The 27,169-nt window shown below is 37.7% G+C and overlaps 1 protein-coding gene and 1 gene segment (V, D, J or C); both read right to left on the bottom strand.

Annotated features, from left to right (window-relative positions):
• Positions 1–27,169, bottom strand: part of LOC118562518 — a gene marked incomplete in the record, with an annotated part of 354,708 nt that overhangs the window by 170,605 nt on the left and 156,934 nt on the right.
• LOC118562485 lies at positions 14,179–14,644 on the bottom strand. The segment is given in 2 exon segments: positions 14,179–14,474; positions 14,569–14,644. Coding segments are annotated over 2 exon segments (339 nt in total).

Below are 27,169 nucleotides of genomic sequence, written 5' to 3'. Positions count from 1 at the left end.
GTCTTTTCTCACAGTTTCTTTCAATTGAAAGTCAGATTTTTAACCCAAACATTACGGCTCTTTGTAAGTCTGACATTTTAGAAAAACTTACTTTTATAAAATTACTTTTATGTAATGTCCCAGACATACAAAATATCAGAGCCTACTCCTATAAAAAATATTTTGGAGGAAAAGTTGCTTGAATTTCATTTTTTATTTTGTATCTTACTTTAGGAATTTAGATGTTCCTGATTTATAGTTCCCCTTTAGGTCAATATTCCCTCTAGCATCTTCTTTCTTGATTAAAAAAGGTCAATCAAGTCCCATCACTGCGTGGCTCTGATATTTAACTTCATATTCTTCCTCCGAAAGTTCAATCTTAAATTCCTGTACTCACAGTTAATGTGTGCATCTAAATTCTTCCTTCCTGCTGCAGGTGTAAAAGACCTGACCTTAATTAGAGAAAAAACACAATATTTCTACTATAAAGTTACCTCATTCCTGCTGAAATGTGGAGTAAAACGAGGATGGATTGTTGATCTTCACCATGTTTTTAGAGCAGCTGCAGCAGGTTTAGTTCTGCTTCAGATAAACTGATTTCAACCCTCTAAGTAAGCAAGGTTGAAATTAAACTAAGGAGGCTGATGCCTTTCGTCCCTGTAAGGTGGACTGGATCCTGATTATGTCTTATTTTGGAGGAAACTTTACTGAAGTCAGCTCTTTTCACACAAACCTACTTTCATTGGGTTTGTGTGGATAACAATTGTGTTGAAAACAGCCAAACATGAGTTATCTTTCTGTTCAAACAGCCCCAGTGAAGCAGACTCAGCGCAGCTTTCATCAGCAGAGACACTTTTTCACCCAACTATTCAATTTGATAAATCGCAGATATTTATTTCTGTAACAACTACAAAATAGAAAAACTCAGTTTCTCCTAAGTAATTAAAATTGCATGAAAAAAATCATTACACTGTAATTGTTATTATTGATGTGCAAATCATGGTACTAAACACTTTCCTTTAATGTATCGCTTAAGTGATTTGTCTTTTTTCTTGTCTTTAAATCAATGTTTGGTCAGTTGTTTATTTTATGGTTTGTTTTGATGATTAAACTGATTGCTACTGATTTCATTATTCTTGGACTTTTTTTTAGTAACTCTCTCTTTTTGATGTTTTAATAACACAATTTTTTACTTTTATGTAGCTGTTTAGATTTTAATGTGTGCCAATGTGAAAAGCACTTCTAGCGTCATTTTGAAAGGTCTCCTACATTATAAATTAAAGTTTACTTAACTTGCTTAATTTCATCACCTGTTTAGACTCCATGTGCCAATCAGTCTGGAGCCTTGATGCGTTTAAATACTTTTGCTTAAAATAATAATTTGGTTGTTTACAGCAGCACTTTAAAATGCACCACAAAAATAAAATAAAAAAGACTAAGCAGGATTTTAAAACACAAAAACAATTTATGAAATACTATTTTATAGTATATAAAAAATGTAATAAGTTAGAAACAGGTAATTCAACATGAAAGCATTTCGGTTTTGCTGAAAAAGGACCCGACTTCAAACACAAATTAAACATGGACTATATATTTTAGAGATCTCAGGTGTCTATGAGCTCTTTGAGGGAAAGGTTTAATAATCTGATGCAAAATACACAATAAATACCAACATTGAATAAAACTGAAATAGTAAATACATGCAGAATTTCCTCGTATGACACCAGATCTTCTGAGGTAGTTTTATTTACACAGTGTGTGTTTGTCAATTGAATTATAAATAAAATTATAAATCCACATTTCACACCAAAATCACTTCAAAGAGACAGCAAGAACGCAGATTTTAATAAATATTTCACTTTTTCTTACCTGGAGTAACAGTCACCGTAGTTCCATCTCCCCAGTAGTCAAACGCATCATCACAGTGCTACATCTTCACTGACTCCTTAAACAAAAACCTGTAGCGCCAAAATAGTAGCAACAAAAACTTGATGCATTGGTATAATACACATAACTAAAATAATTAAAATTTTACCGATGAGCCTGATATAGTTAAGAGGTCATTTTAAAACAAACTTTATTTAACCCCCAATCAGATTCTACCATTAGGAATGACTCCAATTTATTGTCTCCTTGCATGAATAATTCAAACAAGTTATTGTTCAACTTCTTAATATCAAAGATCCACACAGTATTTACCATATGTTATGATACTAATTGCTGCATTTTTATTTATTTTTCCTGCATACTGGAGGATTACTGTCTCAGGTTTATATCCTGAGGTTTTTGAATGGGTGTATATCAATGTGCCACACACGTATATCACTGTAAAAAATCTTCATACAAATACCTGAACCACCCCCAGGTGGGAAGGTAAAAGTAAAAGAAAAACAATTGTGATTTAATTTATTGTCTTTATTCAAATTAGTTGATTGATATAACATATCATACCTTATCAGTTTAATATGTGTAACCCTTGGTATTTCATTTTTAAAAGTGGAAATTAAACAATGTGCAAGGGCAATGAAATTATTCTGTTTCAATTTATTTGTTTGTTTTGATCACCTAACAAAAAAATTATGTGTTTTCTGTTCAGATTTTATTGCACGTTTTTGTTCAATAACAATGGACCTATACATTTTTAATGTGGTGTCATTACTATTTAATATTCAACTGTTGCTAAATGTATTATCTTTGTAATAACCTGCTTGTTGTTTGATTTCTTTATCAAAATTTATTTTCCAGATATCAATGTTTGTTGGAATCCAGATATAGTTTGTCTACAACAAAGTTGTAATATTTGCATAGTAAAAAAGATAATCCCAAGCCTATGTATGTTTAGAATATCTTATATGAATGAGAGTGATTTGAAGCACACATGAGTGTACCTTACACGTGTATACAGTAGGGGTAGGTAGGGACTGCTGAGAGATTTGGGCTTTGTCCCACTGGCATTGGGAACTTCTGGAAACAACATCAAAGACTGTTACTTAGATATGTGCAGGGTCATCTACGAGCAACCCAAACACAGCAACTTTAGGACAGTACAGCCTTTTCTAGGGCCTTTGCTGTTGTAATTCATGGTGTTGATTTTTCCCTCATAGTGTTAGACAAGAGACCCTCTGAATTAACTGCTGGATTTTTTTTTTTTGGTTACTTTTTTAAAATAATGTCTGGTTATTTGTGAAAAAAAAAAACAACAACAGAATTTCTGATTCACATCTGCTCCCTCAGATTGTTTTTCTTAGTTTGATAGCTTAGTTGAACAAATATTTTACATACAACAGAAAATATACCTCAAATTTTTGCCATAGGCCACAGAGGAGGTCAACACTAAGGAGAAAATTGTGCAATCTGAAACTCGCAATTCACTTAGTTCAGCAAATACCCAAATAAGTAAAGAGTGCTTAGCAGTGTCATACGGGGAATTTGATCATAACACTACATGGTTTTAGTGTGTTCTTAGTAAGTATTAGTTAGTTATTAGTATTATTACTCAATAAGTCTTATTAGAACTGTCACTGTCTTTATACATATGGATAGACAGAAGGCTTTCAGTGACTGTATCCGGCTGGTTGGCGGGTTTTTGTCCAGGCTTTACTGTGGTTTGTATCACTGTGGGGCGTCTCACACAGTAATAAACAGCTGTGTCCTCAGGCTGCACATTTTGTCCTGTTATTGTTATTGTTCCAGCAGAAGTGTCTTTGCTGTAGCTAAACTTGTTCTTCAGAGCATTATTTTGGTAAAAGTCACCATTGTGTCCCCACTTGTCAAAAATCCATTCCATTGTTTTTCCTTCACGCTGTCTGATCCAACCTGTTGCATATCTGTCTGTTAAAGAGTAACCAGAGGGCTGACAGGTGATGGTCAAAGATTGTCCAGGCTGCACAACCTTAGAGTCTGGCTGGATGAGATCAATACTGAAGACACCTGAGAACATATTGGAAAAAACATTAATGTTATAATTCATCTGAATTTTAGAGGAATAAAGTGCAATTTGAATCCACCCAAAGTTTCTCACATGACCCAGCTGTCAGCAGCAGTATCAGAGCTATGGAGAACATGGTTGATGCTGAAGATGGACTGATGGGAGTTCCTTCTCCTGCTGACTAAAACAGTCACTTCACTTCCTTTTAAACTCATGTACTTTGCATACTGTTGAACGCGTTTTATCCTAATTCAGTGTGATATATTTCGCTACATACAGCATAGATAATTAACAGAGTTAAAAAGATCTGAAAGATAACAAGTGACCCTATCTGAAAATCATCTCAGACCTTTACCTTGTAAAGAATGACAATTTTTCAGACCATTTTTCGCATCTGTTGTGTTTACAATATGAACTTTATAATGCTTGCTGACAGTTTAAAGTGAAAAATGCTTAAAATTGAATAATCTGAGTTTTTTTCTATTTCATTAAATATTAAATAGGATTAAATAGGATCCATTGTGTGTCCACCCATTCAGGGGCTTTGCACAGCATGCAATCAGTGTTCTGTTCATCCCCATGGTGGGGAAGTTCATGCAGATGTGTCCTTGCTGACACATTTTCCTAATGGATTTTCTTCTTCTGTACAATCCAAGTATGTCAGACTCTGTGCCTCCAGAATCCATTTATCTGTAATTTCCATGGTAACCAAGTTTGCAGTGCAGTCTGTGTAATCTCATAATCTCTAACAGCATTTTACTCAGATGATTCCCCCTAAGGAGCGTAAGAGCAGGTACGATGGTATTGCACATGTGCAGTTATTCAAATAGGGACTTGGGTAAACATTTGGAAAAATCTCTGACTTTACCTTTAACAGACAGGGAGGGGCTAAGGCCTGGGTAGCAGCTGTTCACATGGACATACATGCAGCCGGCCTGGCTTTTTAAACAACAGACTGGAGAACAACATAGAGTGATGGTGTGTGATGTCACACCATATTCTAAAATTTTTCCTTTGGTTCTTCACAACACTATTTTTGTTCTATCTAAAATAGTTAAATGTTGCTTATTGCTCCTTTAAAGACAGGCATTATGCAGTGGAAATAAAAGATAAACTTCATATTTGTCTAATGAATCTGTTAACTTAAACTGCTTTATTTACCTTCTTTTCTAATCAGTCTACTCTACCAAAAATTTAAAGTTACTGTTCTCACTTGTTAACTTTGTGGTGTGTGTGGACAGTTAAGACTTAGATGGTATTTGTGTTGACAAATGCTAAATATAGAGGTTCCCTTTTGTACAGCAAATTGGTGTCATTACTTGTGGTCTCATGACTCCTCCTCTAGTGGCTTGATAGTATTACAAGTGCCAGGGTGAGTTTTTTTGTACAGCTCTGCTTTATTTGTGCGACTCTTTCATACAGTAATTCACATCAGAATCTTTAGGCTGTCCCTGTGTTGATAGAAGAATCTAAATAAATGCTGGAATTGAGTTTGCATTAAACTTTGTAGTATGTAGATTGTCTAAATACTCTCCTAAATCAACTCCATTAGTTTCTCTGCAGCCTGCCTCATCCAATGTGTCCAGTGGTGGACAAGAGACCTGTCTGCTGACAGTCAGAGACCGATCCGGTTTCATACTACAAAGAAGCTGCTTGCATCAGCTGTTCACATTTTAAGCCTTTTAACCAACTATTGCAATTGATGAGAAATAATTAAGAAAACTGTGATCACTCAATAGGAACTCAGCTGCAGCTGTCGTGAGCAGGAAGAGATCAACACAAAATCTGTTAACTGATGAAACCAGCATGCAGTTAACCCATCAGCTCCATACATTCATGATATGTACATGGCAAATGGAAGGTGCCCAAGTTTGCTTATTAGCAAACTTACAGTGAAGCGATCGCCATCCAACAGGGCTCAGCAGAAAAAACTGAAGCCTCAAAACAAAGCTACCACATAAGTACTCATTGTTGTCACTAAGGGGTCGATGGATAACTAAATATAAACTAATATGTCCAATGAATATATACTGCAGGTAAACCCAATATTCAGCAGGACACAGTTACGTTTTAAAAGGTTTATTGTGAGAATGATGACTAGTGGCGAGTGAGGCAGACACATGATGACTATTGGCAGGCGCTGCAGGCAGGCAGAAATGAGCAGGAGACCAGAGGATGCAGATTGTCAGAACAGAAGAGGTGATGTGAACCAAGCAGAGCAAGCAACTGGAACTCATGGAGAAACAGGCAGAACAGCAGCATGCAGACACAGGTGACCTTAGTAGAAGAGTCCAAGCTGTCAGTTGCAGTATCAAAGCTCCTGAGAACACGGTTGATGCTGAAGGTGAACTGACGGGAGCTCTTTGTTCTTCTCACTAAAAAACTTCCTTTTAAATAAGATACATTTCTATATTATTGTTCTAGGTTGCCTGAACTGACTGGAGTTAGAACCATTATTCAATACCTTGTGTTTATTTAGACTTCAGTGCTGTAGAAAAGTACATTTTCAACCAAGGAACTGATTTCAGAAAACGTTCTTTAGCCGTCAGTCCCAATGCGAAAGGGTTAGGTAGTCAGATAAAACAATCTCCCAGATTATAACATATAAATGTTTATGCATTTACAAAGTCAAGAGTCATTTGACAGATATCAGATGTCTCTGTGAACTCATTGTTTCTTGTCTGTAGAGGTTTTTGTACAGCTGCTCAGCTGCTTTCAGTCACTGTGTCTCTTCAAGCACAGAAGTAAGCAGCAGAATCTTCTGCTGTCAGGCTGCTGATCTCAAGGTACTGAGTGCTGCTGGGGACATTTTCAGTCATGATGAAACCACTTTGGAAGGAACTTCCATAGATTGCTGAGTTTTTACCAGCATCCATTCTCCCAATCCATTCCAGAGCTCTCCCTGGTTTTTGTCGTATCCAGTGCATGTAGTACTCTGTCATGTCAAAACCAGAAGTTATACAAGACATCTTCACTGTCTCTCCAGGTCTCTTCGCCACAGAAGCAGACTGTTCCAGTTTGATCTCACTGAAGACTCCTGTAAGATCAACGTTTTTAGTTAATAATTCTTAAATTAATACATTAATATTCAAATCCATATATAATTCTCACCGTGAATACATATTACTGTCAGCAAACTCCAGATAATTGTTTTCTCCATCCTAAAAAATATGAATTAAAGGTCTTTAAATTTTGTCTTAAATATGTTTTAACCTCTCAATGTCAACTAATACTCAGTCAACTAACTGATTACAGAGTTTTATAAGAGTAAGGGTTGGCTTAGACCCTCCCCCTCTAGTTTCCTGCCAGAAACAGGAGAAGAAGTACATTTTAATTACGTTGTTTTATTAAGCTATAAGAGATAGAGATAGAAACAGCTGAATATTCACTCCCAAAGCTGTTCATCACCAGAAACACCAACACTGTTTGTTATTGTTCATGAACTTACTTTGAAACAACTGAGAAGATGCACGTACATGTTTGTTTGTTTTTTTCCGTGTAGGTGCATCCTGATAATTTTAAATGTGTTATTGTATAAATTTCATCAATGCTTAACATGTATTTATTTGTTTTATGTATTTTTCCTTTTTTGTATGCTCATTTAATTATTGAGCATGCAGTTATTTCTGTATTTATTTTTAATTATGTCAAAGTTGGTCCTCCACGGTTGCCAGAAATGACAAATGAGGATATATACTTAAGGTCATTTGCATGGTTGCTTCTTTACAGTATGCCAATTTTTTTCACAATTTAATTTCAACATGTTTGCTTACACACACAGGTATGAGCTTTCCAGAGAACAATTACTTGCATTTCAAATGATGTGTATGTCATGGACATGTACAGAGTAGTGTCTGATTTTTACAAACAACTTTTCCAATACATGAAGGAGACAGGTATCCTGGATTCCACAATTGATGCCCACATTTGGGCCTTACATTATGTGTGTCTACAGCGAATTCAACAATCCGCCCATGAATTTGTGCAGTAATGGAGCCATCATCGTGTAAGTCCTACTTACTTTTTGTTCCATTTGCATTACGGCATACAGGCATGCTTACACAACCAGAGTTGAGTGATATAATGCTTTCTGGAATAGAAAACCAAGGTATCGATTATGCTCTTCCTGCTAACACAAATAACACATTAGAGGTAATTGTACCTGAAAATAGAGTAATTGACAGTCCTGACCAGCTGGCGGAGTTACAAAATAATTTTAACCCCTCTGAAAATGGTGCCATTTTTGTGATAAATTATTAACTTTTTGTCATTGATTTTCTGTCACGTCTGCAATAAAAGTACTGTATTTTTAAAATAATTTTTCACAAAATCTACCTGTCCTGATTCACTGTCCATGTCTATGGGCAGTCACTGATTTTGTTTCGCCTTTTACTACAACTGAAGAATATTTTTTTAAAAAAATGGGCCTCCACATGTTGTTTAACTCTTCTTTTTACATTTTGTCATGTTTAATATGACCATATCCATTCCATTACTTTACATAAAAGCAAACTTTGGTTGACCCCAATGTACTTTTAATGAATCTGTTAGACATGGCTAAATCAAAAACAATGTGACTCCCAACAGCAACCAAAGACCTCTTACTGTTGACAATTTCAGTCTTGATTTCAGAACAGATTTGTTTTGATATTCTTTTTTACCAACCAATGTATGTCAGGATTTATCAATGGTTGATAACCCTCTGCCATTTTAGTTGCTGAAAAGTGATTTTATTCCCAATCTGCTAAAATGATCAGATGTCATCAATAAACTGAAAGTGCAAATCTTAAAACTTAAGATGAGTTTTCAGAGATTTTTTATTCATGTAGTTTGACCCTTAGTCAAACGATCTAACAAAAACGTTTTAAGAAGTATCAATATTAGTCCATGGCAGTAGCATTCAACTATTGTAAACAGATTAGCCATAAATAATCATATTTATATGTGTGGAATTTTGTACCTGATGATAAAAAAACAATACTGATACTCTACACGTATGTTGTTAACAACATTTTCCCTTTGTTCTATTCTGTTTTATCATGAGTCACATTGAAATTTTGCAATAACTCCTCTTCACATTTAGTGAAACATTGATATTTCTGTAGATTTTATGACATATACTGTTCATGTAGCATGGCTTTAGCCTCAGAAAGATCTGTCGGCATCTTAACTTGGTAGGGTAGTGTTTTTTCCTGCTCCTTCTTCAACACTATCCTCCAAAATGATCAATCTGAAATCACACGTATTCCATCAAATTATTTCATGTCATCTGCATTCAGAGAAATACTTTTTGTTATGCCACTTTGTCTCTGACCTGTGAATCATTCAGGCAATAGAGATACTCAAGATTACATATAAACCAGTGCTGGTAAGAAAACCTAAGGAAGTTGCGTTTGTGTTTGTTGGTAAACACTAAATAAACAGGTTTCCATTGATACAGCATATTGGTGTCATATGATTTGTGGTCTGACAGCTCCTCCTCTGGTAGCTTACAAGTATGACAGGTGCTAGTGAGAGGTTTTTGTACAGCTCTGCTTCTTATTTATGTGACACTCTCATCCAGTAATACACAGCAGAATTTTCAGCCTGCAGATTCTGTTCATTCAGTCATTGTTTTGCTGGAAAGAACTGTAGAAATCCTGGAATTTTTTGCATTAATCTTTGTTGTATATAAAGGATTCGACTGCTCTCTAAATCCTCTCCATTCTTTTCTCTGCAGCCTGATCCAGTGTGTCCAGTATTAGGTAACAGAAAATGAGACCTGACGGTTAACAATCAGAGGCTGACAGGGCTGCACATTCACAGAAGCCGCTTCTATCAATTGTTGAATGTTTAAGCTTATTAGCTGCCAACTGCAATTTGATAGAATTGATGAAGAAATTTTTAAAATTTTTAATAAATACATGGGAAAACTGAGTAGGAGCTCACCTACAGATGATAAGAGCAGGGAGAGATCAACACAAAACATCTAGACTCATAAAACCAACATATGATTAACCCTCCAGCTCCATACTTCCATGTTTTTTATGGCAGCTTGGAGGTGAATATATAATAATTCCCACTCCTGGTTGTTTTTGCCTATGATAAATCCAGATTTTCTGTGAATCATATCTATGAAAGCTTTAGTGTCTCTAAAATGTTTTTATTGTTTATTATTTCTTGTTTTTTTTGTAACCAACATAAAAAGAGTGGAAACCTACAATATGATGTAGGTGAAGATGAAATGAAGATTATATGGATGTTTGAGCATTTAACATTTGAAAGTTCACTTAATTTAATTATTGAGCTAACATACATTCCTAAACTCAGTGGAGGCTTTGAAGTAGACTGGTTATGTTGTAATGAACCCTAAGTCTGACTACTGGCTGCTTAGTTTTGTACAGGCTTTACTGTGGTTTGTATCACTGTGCTGTATCTCACACAGTAATAAACAGCTGTGTCTTCAGGCTGCAGACTCTGTCCTGTTATTGTTACTGTTCCAGCAGAAGTGTCTCTGCTGTAGGTGAACTTGTTCTTCAGAGCATCATTCTGGCGTAAGCCCGAAGTACCCCACATATAGAAAATCCATTCCATTGTTTTTTCTTGACGATGTCTGATCCAACCTGTTGCATAGCTGTCATCAGTCAAAGAATAACCAGAGACCCGGCAGGTGATGGTCAGAGACTGTCCAGGCTGCAAAACCTCAGAGTCTGGCTGGATGGGATCAATACAGTACACACCTATAGAAACAAAGATAATCATTACCAATGTAAGTTGGAAATTACCATTGTGTCAGATGTATTTTTTGGTTTGAATCAGTAAAAACTACTCACAGGATCCAGCTGTCAGCAGCAGTATCAGAGCTACAAAGAACATGGTTGATGCTGAAGCTAAACTGATGGGAGCTCTTTGTTCCTCTGACTAGGAGAGGCGCATCACTTCCTTTTAAAAAAGTCATGTTTGCATATCCTTTCAGTAGGTTGCTTGCATTAAATTGAGTTGGCACCATTATTCAATAGCTTGTGAGTTCTTAAGACTTCATTGCTTTGTACTTTTAACAAAGTAACTGATTTCATAAGTTGTTCTTGAGCTCATAAAATGCACACTTATTTTAGACTCTATTAATTAATGTGTTATGAGATACAAGTAGTGCTCTGAAGAGAATATTTGATTTCACCATTATCATGTCATGATTTTTACAACCTGGTCCCGTCCTTTTCCTGCTCCTGTCTGACATTGATCATCACAGAGCTGATGTGTATCACAATTCTCAAAAGGGCAGAGTTTCCAGGATTTTTTATATATTGTGTAGGTGTTGTTTGATAATCTGTCAGAGCAGTCAACTTGCATTACATGCATTCACCCATTGAGACCAGGAATATTTTAAATGCTCCTGGTCACCACAGTGATAATTTGGGTTTTTGTTTATTTCTTTTTTGGACTGATTGATCATTCTCCACTCCATGTTCATCTCAGTCACCTCCCAGCCACCACTCCTCCCGATTATTGTGTCGCTCAGCCTGTTGATCCCATGGACCTGTGCTTGCCTGCCCTCACTAGTATGCTTTACTAATACTTCTGCGCACCGCCTGTTTCAAGTTGTTCCTGGGGTTTCTGTGTCTCACTCTGCCCTCACTGGGGTTTCGTTGGCATCATCTGGTCAAGTGTGTCTCTGCTTGCTATTCTGGTAAATTCCTGGGGTCTCGTTTATAAAGCTTGCATACGCACAAAATGGGACCTTAAATGTGTACGGCACCTTCCACACAAAGGTTGGGATCTATATAAAAATAAATTTAAAAAACTTGACAGCAAAATATGCTTTCCTAACGGCAACTCAGACCCAGTGGTACGCTGATTTTGGAGACGGGGGAAATTGGCGACGCAGATGGTAAAGTGGTGAATTGCAGCCAAACTGTATCATGATTCCTCCCAAATGTTCAGTTTCACTCCATATCAGACATTAATCATAGATCAACTTCCTCATAAGCATTCAAAACCCGAGTGTTATTCATGCTTGCGCTGGTGACACAACTATATGAGAATCTTTCAATAAAAAAAAAAAATCCATAAACTATCTTTATTCTGAAATAAAAGTCAGCACAACATTTTATCAGGGTTTTCTACCATCACATTCCTCTCCCCAATGATCACCAGGGTGGCGTGTACCACAGATTAACAGATTATTGAGACAAGGTGTGTGACAATTACTTTATTTGCTGTAAATGTTCAAATACACTTCAGAGATCAAATATTTGTTGGCCAAGGATGATGACTATCCAAGATGCAGCTTTAGACTCCGAGCGTTGCATTTTTTTTATAACCAACAGGCAAGGGCAATAATTTAGGCTAGGAATTTCATACTATCTCAGGCCACGCCACCACCATCATAACCTTAGAACCTGCAGGTGTTTTTGTTATTACAAGGTACCTGCAGGTTCCTTCCTCTGGCTCCTTATTGCACTACTTTCACCACCTCCATACCAGCGGGAGCTATTGCATCAGTACTGCTACTAACTGAACTGGCATTGCTATCCTGTAAAAAAAAAGATTTCTAACCCACTTAATTTTTTTTTATTTACTAATTGATTATGTATCTTGGACATTGCCTAAAACTATTGTATTCCCTTCACTTATGCCGTTTCTGAACCAGATTAAAAACGTCAATATCATCTTATTAAGGCTAAGGAAAAAGATAACATGACTATTGTTCAGTGGTCTGAATTAATCTGTCTAGATTATAATACATTCAGTATTTTATCGAGGAACCAAGATCCTGTAGTCTGGAGGGAGAGTGTAGAGGCACTGAAGACAACTTGCTTGAACTTCATTGTGAAGCTGCCTACCAGGACAATTTAAAGCACTTTAAGCTTCCCTCTGTTGACAAGCTTTAGGAAGATGCTAATTTACTCTCTTGGAGGCCGTGACACCCTACAACAATGCTAAAAGTAGCATTACCTTGTTTGATAAACCATAGTGTCACAATGCTTTATTAGCCAGCAAACTGGTCTGACCTAAATCCAAGAGAGTCTTTGGGGCATTGTCAAGAAGAGATGAGAGACAACAGAGCCATCAATGCCCAGGAGCTGAAGGCCATTATTAAAGCCACCAAGGCTTCCTTAAAATCTCCAAATAAAGTTAAACAACTTTATTTGTAATTAAATTGAATGAGTTCAAGTTTTTGAAATGAGTAATTGAAGTAAACTTTTTGATAATATTCAAATTTTTTTAGATGAACCTTTTCCCAAACTTCCCAGTGTATGCAATAAAATGGTAAAAGAAGGAGTAACTATTGTTATTTGCATAGAAGAGTCTGGCAAGAATGCTCACAGATGAAAGCAGGTTCACACTGAGCACGTGTGACAGAAGTGATAGAGTCTGGAGACGCCGTGGAGAACGTTCTGTTGCCTGCAACATCCTCCAGCATGGCAGGTTTGGCAGTGGTTCAGTAATGGTGTGGGGTGGCATTTACTTGGGGGTGGGGCTGCATCGCCATCCTTGTGCTCGTCAGAGGTAGTCTGCCATTAGGTACAGAGATGAGATCCTCTAACCCATTATGAGACCATATGCTGGTGCAGATGGGCCTGGGTTCCTCCTAATGCAAGACAATGCTAGACCTCATGTGGCTTGAGTGTGTCAGCAGTTCCTGCAAGACGAAGGCATTGGTGCTATGGACTGGCCCATAGACCTGAATCCAACTGAGCACATCTGGGACATCGTGTTTCGCACCATCCACCAATGCCACGTTGCACCACAGACTGTCCAGGAGTTGGTGAATGCGTTAGTCCAATACTGGGAGGAGATCCCTCAGGAGACCATCCGCCACCTCATCAGGAGCATGTCCAGGCGTTGTAGGGAGGTCATAGAGGAACATGAGGCCCTACACGCTACTGAGCCTTGTTTTGACTTGTTTAAAGGACATTACATCAAAGTTGGATCCACATGTAGTGTGTATTTCCACTTAAATTTTAGGTGTGGCTCAAATAAATTTGATTTCATTGATCATCTTTGTGTGATTTTGTTGTCAGCACATACAACTATGTAAAAAACATAGTATTTAATAAAAAAGTTCATCCACTCCAATCCAGGATGTGTTATTTTAGTATTCTCTTTATTTTTTATGAGCAGTATATTTCAGTTTACTTTTACTTCAGCAAACATGTTGTTGTTGAGGTCAGAAGGAGGCTGGGCAGTAGTCAGTGTGGTTACATTATAATGATGCCTGTCTGTCTACTGGCTGCTTAGTTTTTGTAAGGCTTTACAGTGGTTTGTATCTCTGTGGGGCGTCTCACACACTAATAAACAGCTGTGTCTTCAGGCTGCAGACTCTGTCCTGTTATTGTTACTGCTCCAGCAGAAGTGTCTCTGCTGTAGCTGAACTTGTTCTTCAGAGCATCATTTTGGTAGAAGCTCCCTCCACCCCACATATCAAAAATCCACTCCATTGGTTTTCCTTGACGATGTCTGATCCAACCTGTTGCATAGCTGTCATCACTCACAGAATAACCAGAGACCCGGCAGGTGATGGTCAGAGATTGCCCAGGCTGCACAACTTCAGAGTCTGGCTGGATGAGGTCAATACAGTGAACACCTGTGGAAACAAAGATGATCATTAACAAAGTAAGATGTTGAAACTGTCTGTTTCAAAGGTAATGTTTGGTTTGAATCAGTAAAAAGCTCCTCACATGATCCAGCTGTAAGCAGCAGTATCAGAGCTACAGAGAACATGGTTGATGCTGAAGGTGAACTGATGGGAGCTCTTTGTTCCTCTGACTAGGAGAGGCGTTTTGCTTTCATTTAAACAAGCTACAATTGCATATTGTTGAGAATCAGGTGGTTTGCACTGACTTCATTTAGAAACGGTGTTTTGATATTCTTTTTATTCAACCAATGTGGGTCAGGATTCATCAATACTTCAAAACCACTGCCCTTTTAGCAACTAAAAAACAATTGTATTCACCATGTGCTTACTAACATGATCAGATGACACCAAGGAGCTGAAGTTGTAAATTCTGAAACTACATCTGAGTATATAGAGGTTTAAATTTTGGTGGATTTTGTTTAACCACACAAATAATATTCCACTAACATGAACAGATATGTTTTAAAGAATTGATGTGACACCATCTGTCAATCAATCTTGGTGGCTCGTCACTAACTGACCATTCAGCATGCTCATGTAGCCTAGCTTTGGGCTCAGAAAGATCTGTCTGCTCACATATTTTCTCAGTGGGGTAGTGCCTGTTCCTTCTTCAACATGCTCAATCTCAATCACAAAATTTACATCACGCTATCACTAATTCAGACAATAGAGCTACTCCAAACTCCAGATAAACCGGTGTTGCTGCCCAAAACTAAAGAATTTGTATTGAATGCATTAAATAGGAGTAATCAAAGGGAATCTTTATGTTTTTCTAACAAATATCCCTGCTAACATAAACTGTTTTGATAACCTTTCTTTTCAAATCAGTCCACTCTGCTGAAAATTTAAAGTCACTGTTTTCATAGGATAATCCTTTAACCTTGTGGTGCATGTGTACAGTTAAGTATGAGAAGTTTCTGTTTCTATGTTTGCAAATGCTAAATAAACAGGTTTTCCTTGGTACTGCAAATTGGAGTCATATTATTTGTGGTCTGACAGCTCCTCCTCTGGTGGCTTACTAGTACAACAAGGGCTACTAAGAGGTTTTTTGTACAGTTTTGCTTCTTGTCCGTGTGACTCTTTCATACAGTAATACACAGCAGTCTTCAGGCTCAAGATTCTTTTGATTCAGTCACTGTGTTGCTGGAAAAGTAGAAAGTAGAAATGCTGGAATTAGTTTTGCATTAATCTTTACAGTTTGTACAGGATTCAACTGCTTTCCAAATCCCCTCTATTCTTTTCTCTGCAGTGGATCACTGGTCTGATCCAGTGTCTCCAGTAGTTGGTATGAGAATTAGAGACCTGACATCTAATAATAAGGGGCCAACCCGGCTTCATAGAAGTTACTTGTATCAGCTTGTCACTGAGTAAGCCTTTTAATCGTCAATTTCAATTTATTAGAAATTATGAAGACCTGTTTTAAGAATAATTTTTAACTGCGATAACTCAGTAGGAACTCCCCTACAGCTGTTAGAAGCAGGAACTGTTGATCCTGGCCAGCTGTCTGTCACTCCCCTGCTCCATGTTAATTAACTTTATTTTATTTACAGTACCTGTGATCCTATGGTAGCAGCTCATTAAGTTAAGCACCTACACCTGTTCGCCTGCCTTTATATTCTAGTTTAACACAGTCCAATTCAGGTCAGTAGATGTCCAGCATTCTTCATTGCTTGCCTTGGCAAGATCTCAACTTTGTTCTGTGTCTTGGATTTCCCTGTCTTGTTTTGCCCCTGTTTGACTCCTCATCAGTTTCTGTTATCTGGATCTCGACCAAGCGCCTGTCTCCTGAACCTCGCTTGAGCCTTATCCCCAGATTTGCTTGCTCTTGCCTCCTTTCTCTATGTGTGGCCAGTGGCTTGATCACAGATTCTCCGTTCACGTCTCTGCCTTCGTCACCTCTGCAGAGTTAAACGCTGACATTACCACTCTTACCCGTGGCGACATGTCCACAGTCTCTTCTGTTTGCCTTGGGATCTGAACGAAGTCACAGAAACAACGAGCAGAGCCAATGCCCCCTCCCAGCCTCTGAGAATTTTGTTGGCTTTTCTACTGAATTCTACATGGCTCATTGTTTCCCTCACAAACGCTAACCTGTCTCTTCTTTGTGCAGTTGTTTCTTGTGAGAGCTTCCAGAGGTTTTCTGGTTCCCGCCAGCAAATCTTTTCAACAAATGTTTTAAATTGCCGTCTCTGTACAATTGAATTCATGGGTCCCCTGTCAGTTTCATTACTGGAACGGAGCAATAAAAAAACACATGTTGACTTATGAAACCAACATGCCCTTAATCCAGACGGAAGGTGACCAAGTTTACCTATGAATTTACTTACAATGAAGCATTCTCCATCTAACAGGGCTTAACAGAAAAGTTGGAAAGTTTGCCAAAAAAAATACACATTCTTTATTGTTAAGTGGTTCACAGAATATAAACTAATATGCCAAATGAACAGTGGCGGCTGGCCCATAGGGGGTGCTCGGGCGCTGCCCTCCCTAGATGTGGAGGGGAAAAAGTCAAAATGTATTTAGATTTCAAAAGTATCATTAATGTCAGTTTTTAATTAATAGTATGTGGCTACATGTAATATGAATTATTAAAACACTTCTACTAATTGACTCTACCAACTGACTCTCATTTAACAGTACATTTCCACCGAGAGAACGTAGCATTTCTCTTGTAGGGCTGTCACTCAAGGAGCCCCACAAGTGTAGCGAAATAACCAATTGTATAATGTTGCTAGGGAAAATGTATAAATATTTGGCCAATCAGCATCGCCAAAATGAATCATAACCCTTGCTGCACAGTGATATAGGTATATGGCAACCGTTTTAACATAAAGTAATGTAGCTAGCAGTCAGTGAGGCAGTGACGTAGAGATTACGGCGACAACGACAGAGAGAGACACACACATTTTGTCATGTGGTAAGTGAGTTTGAATATTGGGCTATATGTTGAAAGGATTTTGGACGGTACTGTGAACATTGTATCAGGTACATAATTTTGTCAGCTGATCATTTTTTTTTTATATTTTGAAATTCTGTTGTGTTTCTGTTGTGTTGTGAAACCCATTGTGTTATTATGATTGTTTGGCTGAAGATAATGACAGTACAGTATGGTGTATGCCTACTTTGGTGACAAATAGTGAATTTTAGTGTTGTATTAAATACTGTTCCTTTCCAAAATAAGACCTAATATAGCTGTAAATGGTTGAATGTATCTGTAAGCTGCTGATTCTGAGAAGGGAATTAAATGCTTATTGTGGAATCGTAGTAATTTTCCGACTTTTAATTTGATGGCATGTACTGGGTTAGGCAGGGAGATCTTTTGGCCAGCCCCACCAAGATTTTTTTTCACCAGCCGCCACTGCAAATGAATATATAAAAATTCCCATTTAGGGGTGGATTATGAGTGCTGTTCATGTACATATTTCTAACTTCAATAGAAACATGAAATACCACTAAAATAACATTTAAATCCCAGATGAAGTCTGCTGTTGATTTCAATCAATGTTTCCTTTGTTGTCTATAGCTTGCTTTCTAAAGACAAAAAATGGAACTTACATAATTACTTTGGGCTTCAACATAGTATTCAATGGTTTTCAAGCTATTTAGAGCTTTAAATGTCACATCATACACTGTATTTATGTTATAGTGGGGGAAAAAAATAAGATTACACCTATTAAACAAAACATGGTGGCAATTAGGATGACAACGAGTAGTATTTTCTAAAATTTCAAAACGCCTGTTTGTTCAGTTACAAGTGTCAGTGTCAATATTTCAGTGCATAATATTTGGTTCATCAGCCTTCCTTTTATAATGAGTTTGACATGTACAAAAATTAAAACTGTAACTATAAGGCATTTTTATTTATGCAATATATGTTTCCTTTTATGTTTTTATTTTGTCATTTTTGTAACCAGCATAAAACAGGGAAAATCTGCAATATGAGTCTCTGAAAAATCACAGCAGGCTGGAGAGGAGGCCAAATGCAAGTCTATAAAGATGTTTAAGCATTTAACTTGTAGTATTTCAGAGTTTACTTTTACTTCAGCAAACATGAACTATTAAAGTCAGGATTGTGCCAGTCTGGTTGGATTGTAGTAAAGCATATGTCTGACTGGCTGCTTAGTTTTTGTACAGGCTTGTCTGTGGTTTGCATCACTGTGCGCTGTATCTCACACAGTAATAAACAGCTGTGTCTTCAGGCTGCAGACTCTGTCCTGTTATTGTTACTGTTCCAGCAGAAGTGTCTCTGCTGCCGCTAAACTTGTTCTTCAGAGCATCACTCTGCCTTGTGGTCCCACTACTATACGTATGTAAAATCCATTCTATTGGTTTTCCTTGACGGTGTCTGATCCAACCTGTTGCATAGCTGCTATCAGTCAAAGAATAACCAGAGACCTGGCAGGTGATGGTCAGAGATTGTCCAGGCTGCACAACTTTAGAGTCTGGCTGGATGAGATTGATACAGTACACACCTGTAGAGACATAAGTAAACATTTTTATCAGCATCAGATGAATATGAAGGACATCATATGAAGCCAGGGAAGAGTCATAATTATTGTATTTTTTAAAAAAAAGCACATTTTGAAACTATGAGCCCTTCTTGGCTCCATAGCATCCAATGTAATGTTTGGTTTGAATCAGTAAAAATCTCCTTACCGGATCCAGCTGTCAGCAGCAGTATCAGAGCTACAGAGAACATGGTTGATACTGAAGGTGAACTGACGGGAGAGCTCTTTGTTCCTCTGACTGACACAGATGCTTCACTTCCTTTTAAACAAGCTCAATTTGCATATCTTGTTAGTAGGTTGCTTGTACTGACGGCCATTTGTGCCATTATTCAACACCTCTGTTCAATACTGGCCATTGCTTTAGAAAGTATTATTTTCAATCAAGGAACTGATTTCAGAAGTTGTTTTTATGCTCATAAAATGCACATTTAGCTATTTTAATATGTCTATTGTTGTGTTATGAGATGTTAGCAGTGATCCCATCAGAATATTAGATTTCAACATTGTCATGTCTTGATCTTTTTGTTCTGAACTTTTCCTGATACTGTCTTTCCTTGATCATCGCAGTCGCTCTGAGTCTTTCGACCCACGTTATCATGGAATTGATGACATGGATCACAAGCCTCAAACTGACTGAGTTTCCAGACTTTTGCACTTGTCCATGTGCTGTTTGATCAGTTGTCAAGACAGTTAACTAACCATCCATCCATTTCCTATACGTCTATCCCTATTGGGGTCGCAAGGGGTGTTGGTGCCTATCTCCAGCTCAGTTAACTAACATTACACATTAATTATCATATCAAACCAGTAAAAGGAAGCAAAACATATATAAAAATCAGTGGCAGTTTAGCTCAATGTAACAAAGCATTCGCTTGGTAAAGACCATCTTAAATTATGAGCTTTTAGTTAAAATCTGTGTACATGATGACAAAAATAACACTCCAAAGTTTCCCTTTTAATCATTTAATCTCTCTTTATATAGTGGGAAGTTTTGCAAGAACTCCTCACAGAAATGGCAGACTAACATCTGCTCTTAATACAGGGCAAAGAACTTTCTCTGATCCAGCTCTGTATTCCCCCCATGTAATCAAATTCATCTCACAGCTGTTTTTTTCTAATACTCTTTTTTTGAAAGGTGTAATTTTCATATTGACATGCAAATTATTTCTTCAGGTTCAGATTATTAAAAGAAAACCTTAAATCTCATGTTTTCATTTGTTATAAGCTGCCAATTATTAATAACAACTAGTGTTGCGCCGATACCAGTATAAGCCAGGGCCCCGATATCGCACTAAAATGGTGGTATCGGTATCGCCGAGTACCAACAAATAGGGCACCAATATCATTTTGATGTTTGTATGTCGCTTGAATGCAGCTTTCTCTCTCCCGACACTCACTAGCTCTACTGGATTCACTTTGTATTAGTCTTTTTCCTGCTTTACAAAGGTAGCAGTTTGACAAAGCAATGATGGCAATTATTTTACATCCAAGTAGTATGCAGTTCTTCATATATATACTCACACATCAATATCAAACAGATGGTATCGGTATGGAATCGGTATCGGCTAATACTGCACAGCCAGGTATCGGGTATCGGGGCCAAAAAATGGCATCGGCGCAACACTAATATTAACATAAAAAGGCTTTAAAACATCTGTCTGTATGTAATTAAGTTTCTGGAATAAATTTACTTTTTAATAATATTTTAAATTATTCAGTATGAATGTATGTGTTTTGAATGCTGCTGCAATAGTTCTGATGAACCATCACCATCACCATCATTGGCTTCCTGTTAAATCAAGAGTAGAATTTAAAATCATCCTTCTCACATCTAAAGCGCTTAACTATCAAGCCCCATCATATATCAAAGATCTGATTACCCATATTTTCTTAACAGAGCACTTTGCTCTCAGACTTCAGGTCTGCTGGTGGTTCCTAGAGTCTATAAAAGTAGAATGGGAGGCAGATCCTTTAGTTATCATATTCTTCTCCTGTGCAACCAACTCCCAGATGTGGTTTGTGAGGAAGACACCCTGTCTATTTTAAAGACCAGGCTTAAAACTTTCCTTTTTGATAAAGCTTATATAGTGGCTTAGGTTATCCTGAGTTTGGTAATGCTGCTATAGTTTTAGGCTGCTGGAGGAGATACATATCTATTTATTTCTCTCTGCTGAGTTCTCCTACTGCTCAACAATTTTGCATTTTTTTTTGTTATTTACAACTTTTAACATTTTGTCCTCTCTTTTTTTCCCCTTCATAGTAGGTACACCTCGTTTGCCGTTCCGTTAGCTGTGACATCATCCAGGGGAAGCAGATCATCCACTATTAGCATATACAGTAACATGGAAAGGATTCCTGGAACAAAGTGTGCTTCTGTGTTTCTAGTGTGTCTGCTCTGTCTTCTCTAACTTCTAGTCGGTCAATTTAGATGGCAGTAGACACAGAGCCTGGTTCTGCTGGAGGTCTTCCTTCCTGTTAAAGGGGAGTTTTCCTCTCCACTGTTGCTTCATCCATCCTCGGTGCGAGGGATTGCTGCAAAGCCATCGACAATGCAGACGACTGTCCACTGTGGCTCTACGCTCTTTCATGAGGAGTGAATGCTGCTTTTAAGACTTGATGCAATCTGCTTTGTTTCCTTAGATAGGAAACTTTTTCACTAAGTTGTCTGATTTGATTGAATTTGACTTTGTAAGTGTCTTGAGATGACATGTGTTGTGAATTGTCACGATATAAATATAACTGAATTGAATCGAATGCTAAAAGAATCACAGTAGTGTTAACACTAGCATTGTTAAGTAAAACCACAAACCACAAACATCACTGTGACTCCAGAAACTTGTTTATTGAAGTTTTTGTGCAGCTGCTTCACTACCTTCAGACACTGTGGAGTCGAGCACAGAAGTAAACAGCAGAGTCCTCTGTTGTGAGGCTGGTGATCTGCAGGTACTGTGTGCTGCTGGAAACATCCTGAGTGAAGCTAAAACGGCTCTGAAAAGAGCTGGCATACGTAGCAACAGTTGTTGCAGTGTTTATCCTGCCAATCCACTCAAGACCTTTCCCAGGTTTCTGTCTTATCCAGTTCATGGCGTTGCTTGTCATCGTGTAACCTGATGTAATACAGGAAATCCTCACAGTTTCTCCTGGTTGTTTTACTTCAGAGGGAGGCTGCTGCAGTTTGATCTCACTCCAAACACCTGTAAGAAAAAAAAAGAAAAATATAAAAATACACAAACACACTCACATATATATATATATATATATATATATATATATATATATATATATATATATATATATTACCCAGGTTAACGTGACAAGTTTTTTTTTTTTTTTTTTTTATAAAAAATAAAAAAATGGCATTTTACCTTGAATTGTAAGTAAAAAAAATAAACCCCAGGCCATTCTTGTATCTTTAAGTAGAATACTGAGCACTATAGCTGAGAGTGATATATTGGTGAAGCCCTGTCTTTTCTTCTTCTTCTTCTGATGCTATTACAGCCATGACTGAAGGTCTGTTTATGAAGGAGAAACAATTTGTATGCTCCTCCCCATAGAGTGTTTACAAGGGGGATAAAAAAAGATAACATGGCAGCAGGGGATCAAATCAACCATGTCACCACCATAACCTACTATTAGGCCACAGGGTTAGGAGGTTTTGTAGGCCTCTAACTCCGAAAAAATGTCTTTCTACTGTGCTCTGCCCAATGTGCAGTGTTAATACATGCTATAAATAAATTGTAAACAAATAGCATTATTAATAACATTAGAAATACAATAAAATAATGAATTAAATCATTTTGAAAGTGAAAAACAATATTTTGGTTTAAAAAGCAGATCCATGTGAAAGTTTGATTAGATATCACATAATGAAAAATACCACCATCACCAATGATCACCAGTCAAGTGTCTGGTTCTGCTGGAAATTTGTTCCTGTTAAACAGTAGTGTTCTTCTCCACTGTCGCTACATGCATATTCAGAATGAGGGACTGGTATAAAGTGAATGATACAATGCAAGCTGTGTGCTCATCAAGGAGGAATGAATGCTGCAAATCAATGACTCGAAGCAATCTACTGGGTTTCCTTAGATAGAAAACTTTTTAACCAATCTATCTGATTTGACAGATTTGATGTTGTAAAGTTTCTTGAGATTACTTGTGAATTAGCAGTATATTAAATAAACTGAATTTATTTGAGTGATTATAACTAGTCACTCTTCTCAAACTAAAAAAAAAAAAAACATCAAAATATGTTAAAGCTACAGGAACCCTCAACTGAGAAGAATCAAATGGCACATTGTGGAAATGAACAAAATGTGAAATTATCCTTCTGAAGGGTGAATTATGAAGGTTATTACTACATTAAAAGCCCATAAAAGTATCACCTTTGAGCAGGAATTTGTCAAACATTTAGCCAGTCTATAGCTGTCAAAAAGGGATAAAAAAAGTTTAGGAACAGTAAACACATTATTATTATTAAGGACAAAAATGTATGTTTTTCACAGGTCATTCACCTTAATGCAATTTTAGCACTTGAAACACTTGTAGCTAATGTTGCCATTACATGTAAATCAGTTTGTGTTTGAATTCATACAGAGAAACATTACACAGCTCAAAAACATTAAGAGTGCCTTGTAAAAAAACATTGGAACTTATTTTCCATTACAGCAAACTATTCCATATGATTTAATGCTCTTATGGCACCCTCTGTGTTGGCTTATGGTCTTCATGCACTCAACCATTTTTTTTGATAAGTGTAACTACTTTCTGTATCACTGTGACTCCTTGTGCACAATAACAGATAGCCAAATGCTCAGCTTTCAAACTGTCTGTAGATACTCTTGAATATTATTGTTCTCTCTGGAAACAGTGGACCAGCTTTCATTGACTGAGAATAGTAGATGTAAATACTTGTTTGTCATGGTTTAAGTTTTGCTTGTTTTCACTTTGGACATTTTCTGGACTTTTTCACCATTCAATCAGCCCAGTATACCTCTAGCCATCATTCCACCATAGATCACTTCCACCTGTTGCTCCTAATTAAGTTGAACTTATGTAGGCAGGTGGACCACCTGTCCACCAGCCTACATAAACCCTCCTCAGTCAGCTCATCTCCACCGGAACGTCTCCTCACTCTCGTTCTGCCTCGGTCGCCCTCAGTTTTTCCTACCAAGTGCCTGTGTCTCCTTGCTGCTGGGCTACCATTTTCCACGCAGCTCTAACGTCTGCTCTGCCTGCTCTGCCTGCCCTGCCTGCCCTGGTGGTTCCCTGGTTCTCACCGCTAGATTTGCTCAGCTTTAGGCTTCTCCCGTTGACTTCCTTCTCCTCCTCAGTCTCCGGTTCCTGCTGCCATTATTTACTTGCTCAAGTCTGGTACTGCTCATCCATTTCTCCTGCCACAATTCAACCTTACAAATAAAACTCCTAAATCGTGACTCTGTGTGCAGCTGAATTTTGGGTTCACCAACATCAGTTAATGACAGTATTACTGATTACAGCAATCAACTTCACTAACAATTCAAATGTAGATTATAGCAGTGTAGACACCAACAAAGAGCAGGAAGAGATCAACACAAAACATGTAAACTCATAAAAACATATGGTTATCCTCCAGCTCCATACTTCCATGATTTCTTTTTATGGCAGATAGGAGGTGAATATATAATAATTCTCACGTAGGAGTGGATTAGGAATGCTGTCCATGTATTTTTTTTTATCTAACTTCAATAAAACCAAAACATTAAATGCCACTGAAATAAAATTTGAGTCCAAAATGAACATTTCTGTTCATTTCTACTGCTCGTTTGCGTTGTTCTCTGTTGCTTCTTTCTGAAAGAAACATAGTTGTTTTTTTTATTGTTATTTATTTATTTTTATTTTGAGCTATTTAGAGGTCTTAATGTGACATTATGCATTATCTGTAATTATGCTATTGTAATGATCTTGGCACTGGTGCTGGTCTGATCCTGAACTCAGCACACCTGCTCCACTACACCCTGCATGCAATCATCCTTCACCAGGTCCACCTGTTCTCAACAGCATAAAATCTGCCAACAGACCTGCCACCAGTGCCAGATTGTCTTTCTAGCCATCCCGGTAAGACCTATCCAGCATTCTTTGAACTTTAATCTGCCTGCCTGTTTCCCGACCTGTGTTCTGCCTTCTGTTACCGAGTCTGCCTGATCCTCTTCCGACACTGCCTGCCTGGAATTCGGACCCCATTCTGACTCTGACTGCCCTTCTGGAAACCGGATCGGATCTGCCTCTGGACCCCTGTCTCTGCCAAGCCTGGACTGCCTGCCTGTGTGCCCGACCCTTTCTGCCCGTGAGTAACTGAGCCAGCCTAACCCCTGTGTACCTCTGCATCCAGCCTGTTATCGGACCCGGACCGGACCTTACCTTGCCCTTGGATTGCCCCTCTGTACCGCCGCTGGACCTCTGCCTTCTCGACTCCGACCTCGGACTGCCCTTGGACCACGAACCCGGAAAATCCCCACCATCTCTCGGACCGCTGCCTCCTACTCCGCTCTTCAGCTATAGCCGGCGCTCAGCATTCCCTCTTAATAAGGTTAGTGATCTAGCTCTTGCACGGTGAAATGCAGCTTCCACAGATCACTAACCTGTGTCTCTGTCCCCAGGGGTTTCCAGTCTTAGCGCGGGCGGAAGCGCTCCGAGTTGCCGTGCTCACGCTTGTAAATAAAACGTTACTTAAAACGTCACTGACTTGTCCTGGTTGAATCTTGGGTCCAGTTTCGGTTCGTCACAGCTATAGGAGAAAACAACTAAAAAAGCTTTTGAAAATGTAAAATTATGAAGATTAGATGCCAACAATAATTGCATCCTTTCATCTTATAAGCTCCAGCTGTATATTCCACAGTTTCAAAATACATGTTTATATTAGTCTAGAAAAAATGATAAATCCAGATTTTTTTGTGAAACATATCTGAAAGCTCTTGCAACTGAACTTGTATTTTTGGAAACCATAACTATAAATGTTTTTACTTTTTATTTTCCTTTTTTTTCTATGTTTTCTTTTCTTTTGTAACCAACATAAAAGGAGTGGAAACCTGCAATATGATATATTCAGAGAAAGAGTATCTGCAACATCAAAGTTAGCTGAAATGAAGGTGAAAGGAAGTAGAAATGGATGTTTGAGCATTTAACATTTCTAAGTTCACTTCATTTAATCATTAAGCTAACATACATTCCTAAACTAAGCCAAGGTTTTGGAGTAGTTTGGTTATATTGTAATCAACCCTAAGTTTGACTGCTTAGTTTTTGTACAGGCTTTACTGTAGTTTGTATCACTGTGCGCTGCATCTCACACAGTAATAAACAGCTGTGTCTTCAGGCTGCAGACTCTGTCCTGTTATTGTTACTGTTCCAGCAGAAGTGTCTCTGCTGTAGCTGAACTTGTTCTTCAGAGCATTATTCTGGACTAAGCCCGATGTACCCCACATATGGAAAATCCATTCCATTGGTTTTCCTTTACAATGTCTGATCCAACCTGTTGCATAGTCATCGTCAGTCAAAGAATAACCAGATATGCGGCAGGTGATGGTCAAAGACTCTCCAGGCTGCACAACTTTAGAGTCTGGCTGGATGAGATCGATGCAGTACACACCTGTGGAAACATAAATCAACATTTTGATGAGCATCATTAATGCAAAGGGCAACATACGAAACATCCATACTTGTTGCATATATATATATATATATATATATATATATATATATATATATATATATATATATATATATATATATATATATACAAAACAATTTGAAACTATCATATTTTCTTGGCTCCATGGCATCTAATGTAATGTTCGGTTTGAATGAGTGTAAAGCTCCTCACAGAATTTAGATGTCAGCAGCAGTATCAGAGCTACAGAGAACATGGTTGATGCTGAAGCCAAACTGATGGGAGCTCTTTGTTCCTCTGACTAGGAGAGGCGCTTCACTTCCTTTTAAACAAGCCATATTTGCATATCCTTTCAGTAGGTTGCTTGCACTGACTTGAGTTGGCACCATTATCCAATATCTTGTGTGTTTTTTCATTGCTTTAAAAAAAGTATTAATTTCAACCAAGGAACTGATTTCATAAGTTGTTTTAAAGCTCAAAAAATGCACACTTAT

This window comes from Fundulus heteroclitus, unplaced genomic scaffold, assembly GCF_011125445.2.
Source record: "Fundulus heteroclitus isolate FHET01 unplaced genomic scaffold, MU-UCD_Fhet_4.1 scaffold_95, whole genome shotgun sequence".
Lineage (NCBI taxonomy): Eukaryota > Metazoa > Chordata > Actinopteri > Cyprinodontiformes > Fundulidae > Fundulus > Fundulus heteroclitus.
The sequence above is the reverse complement of the archived record's forward strand: the minus strand, read 5'-3'. Positions and strand labels throughout refer to the sequence as shown.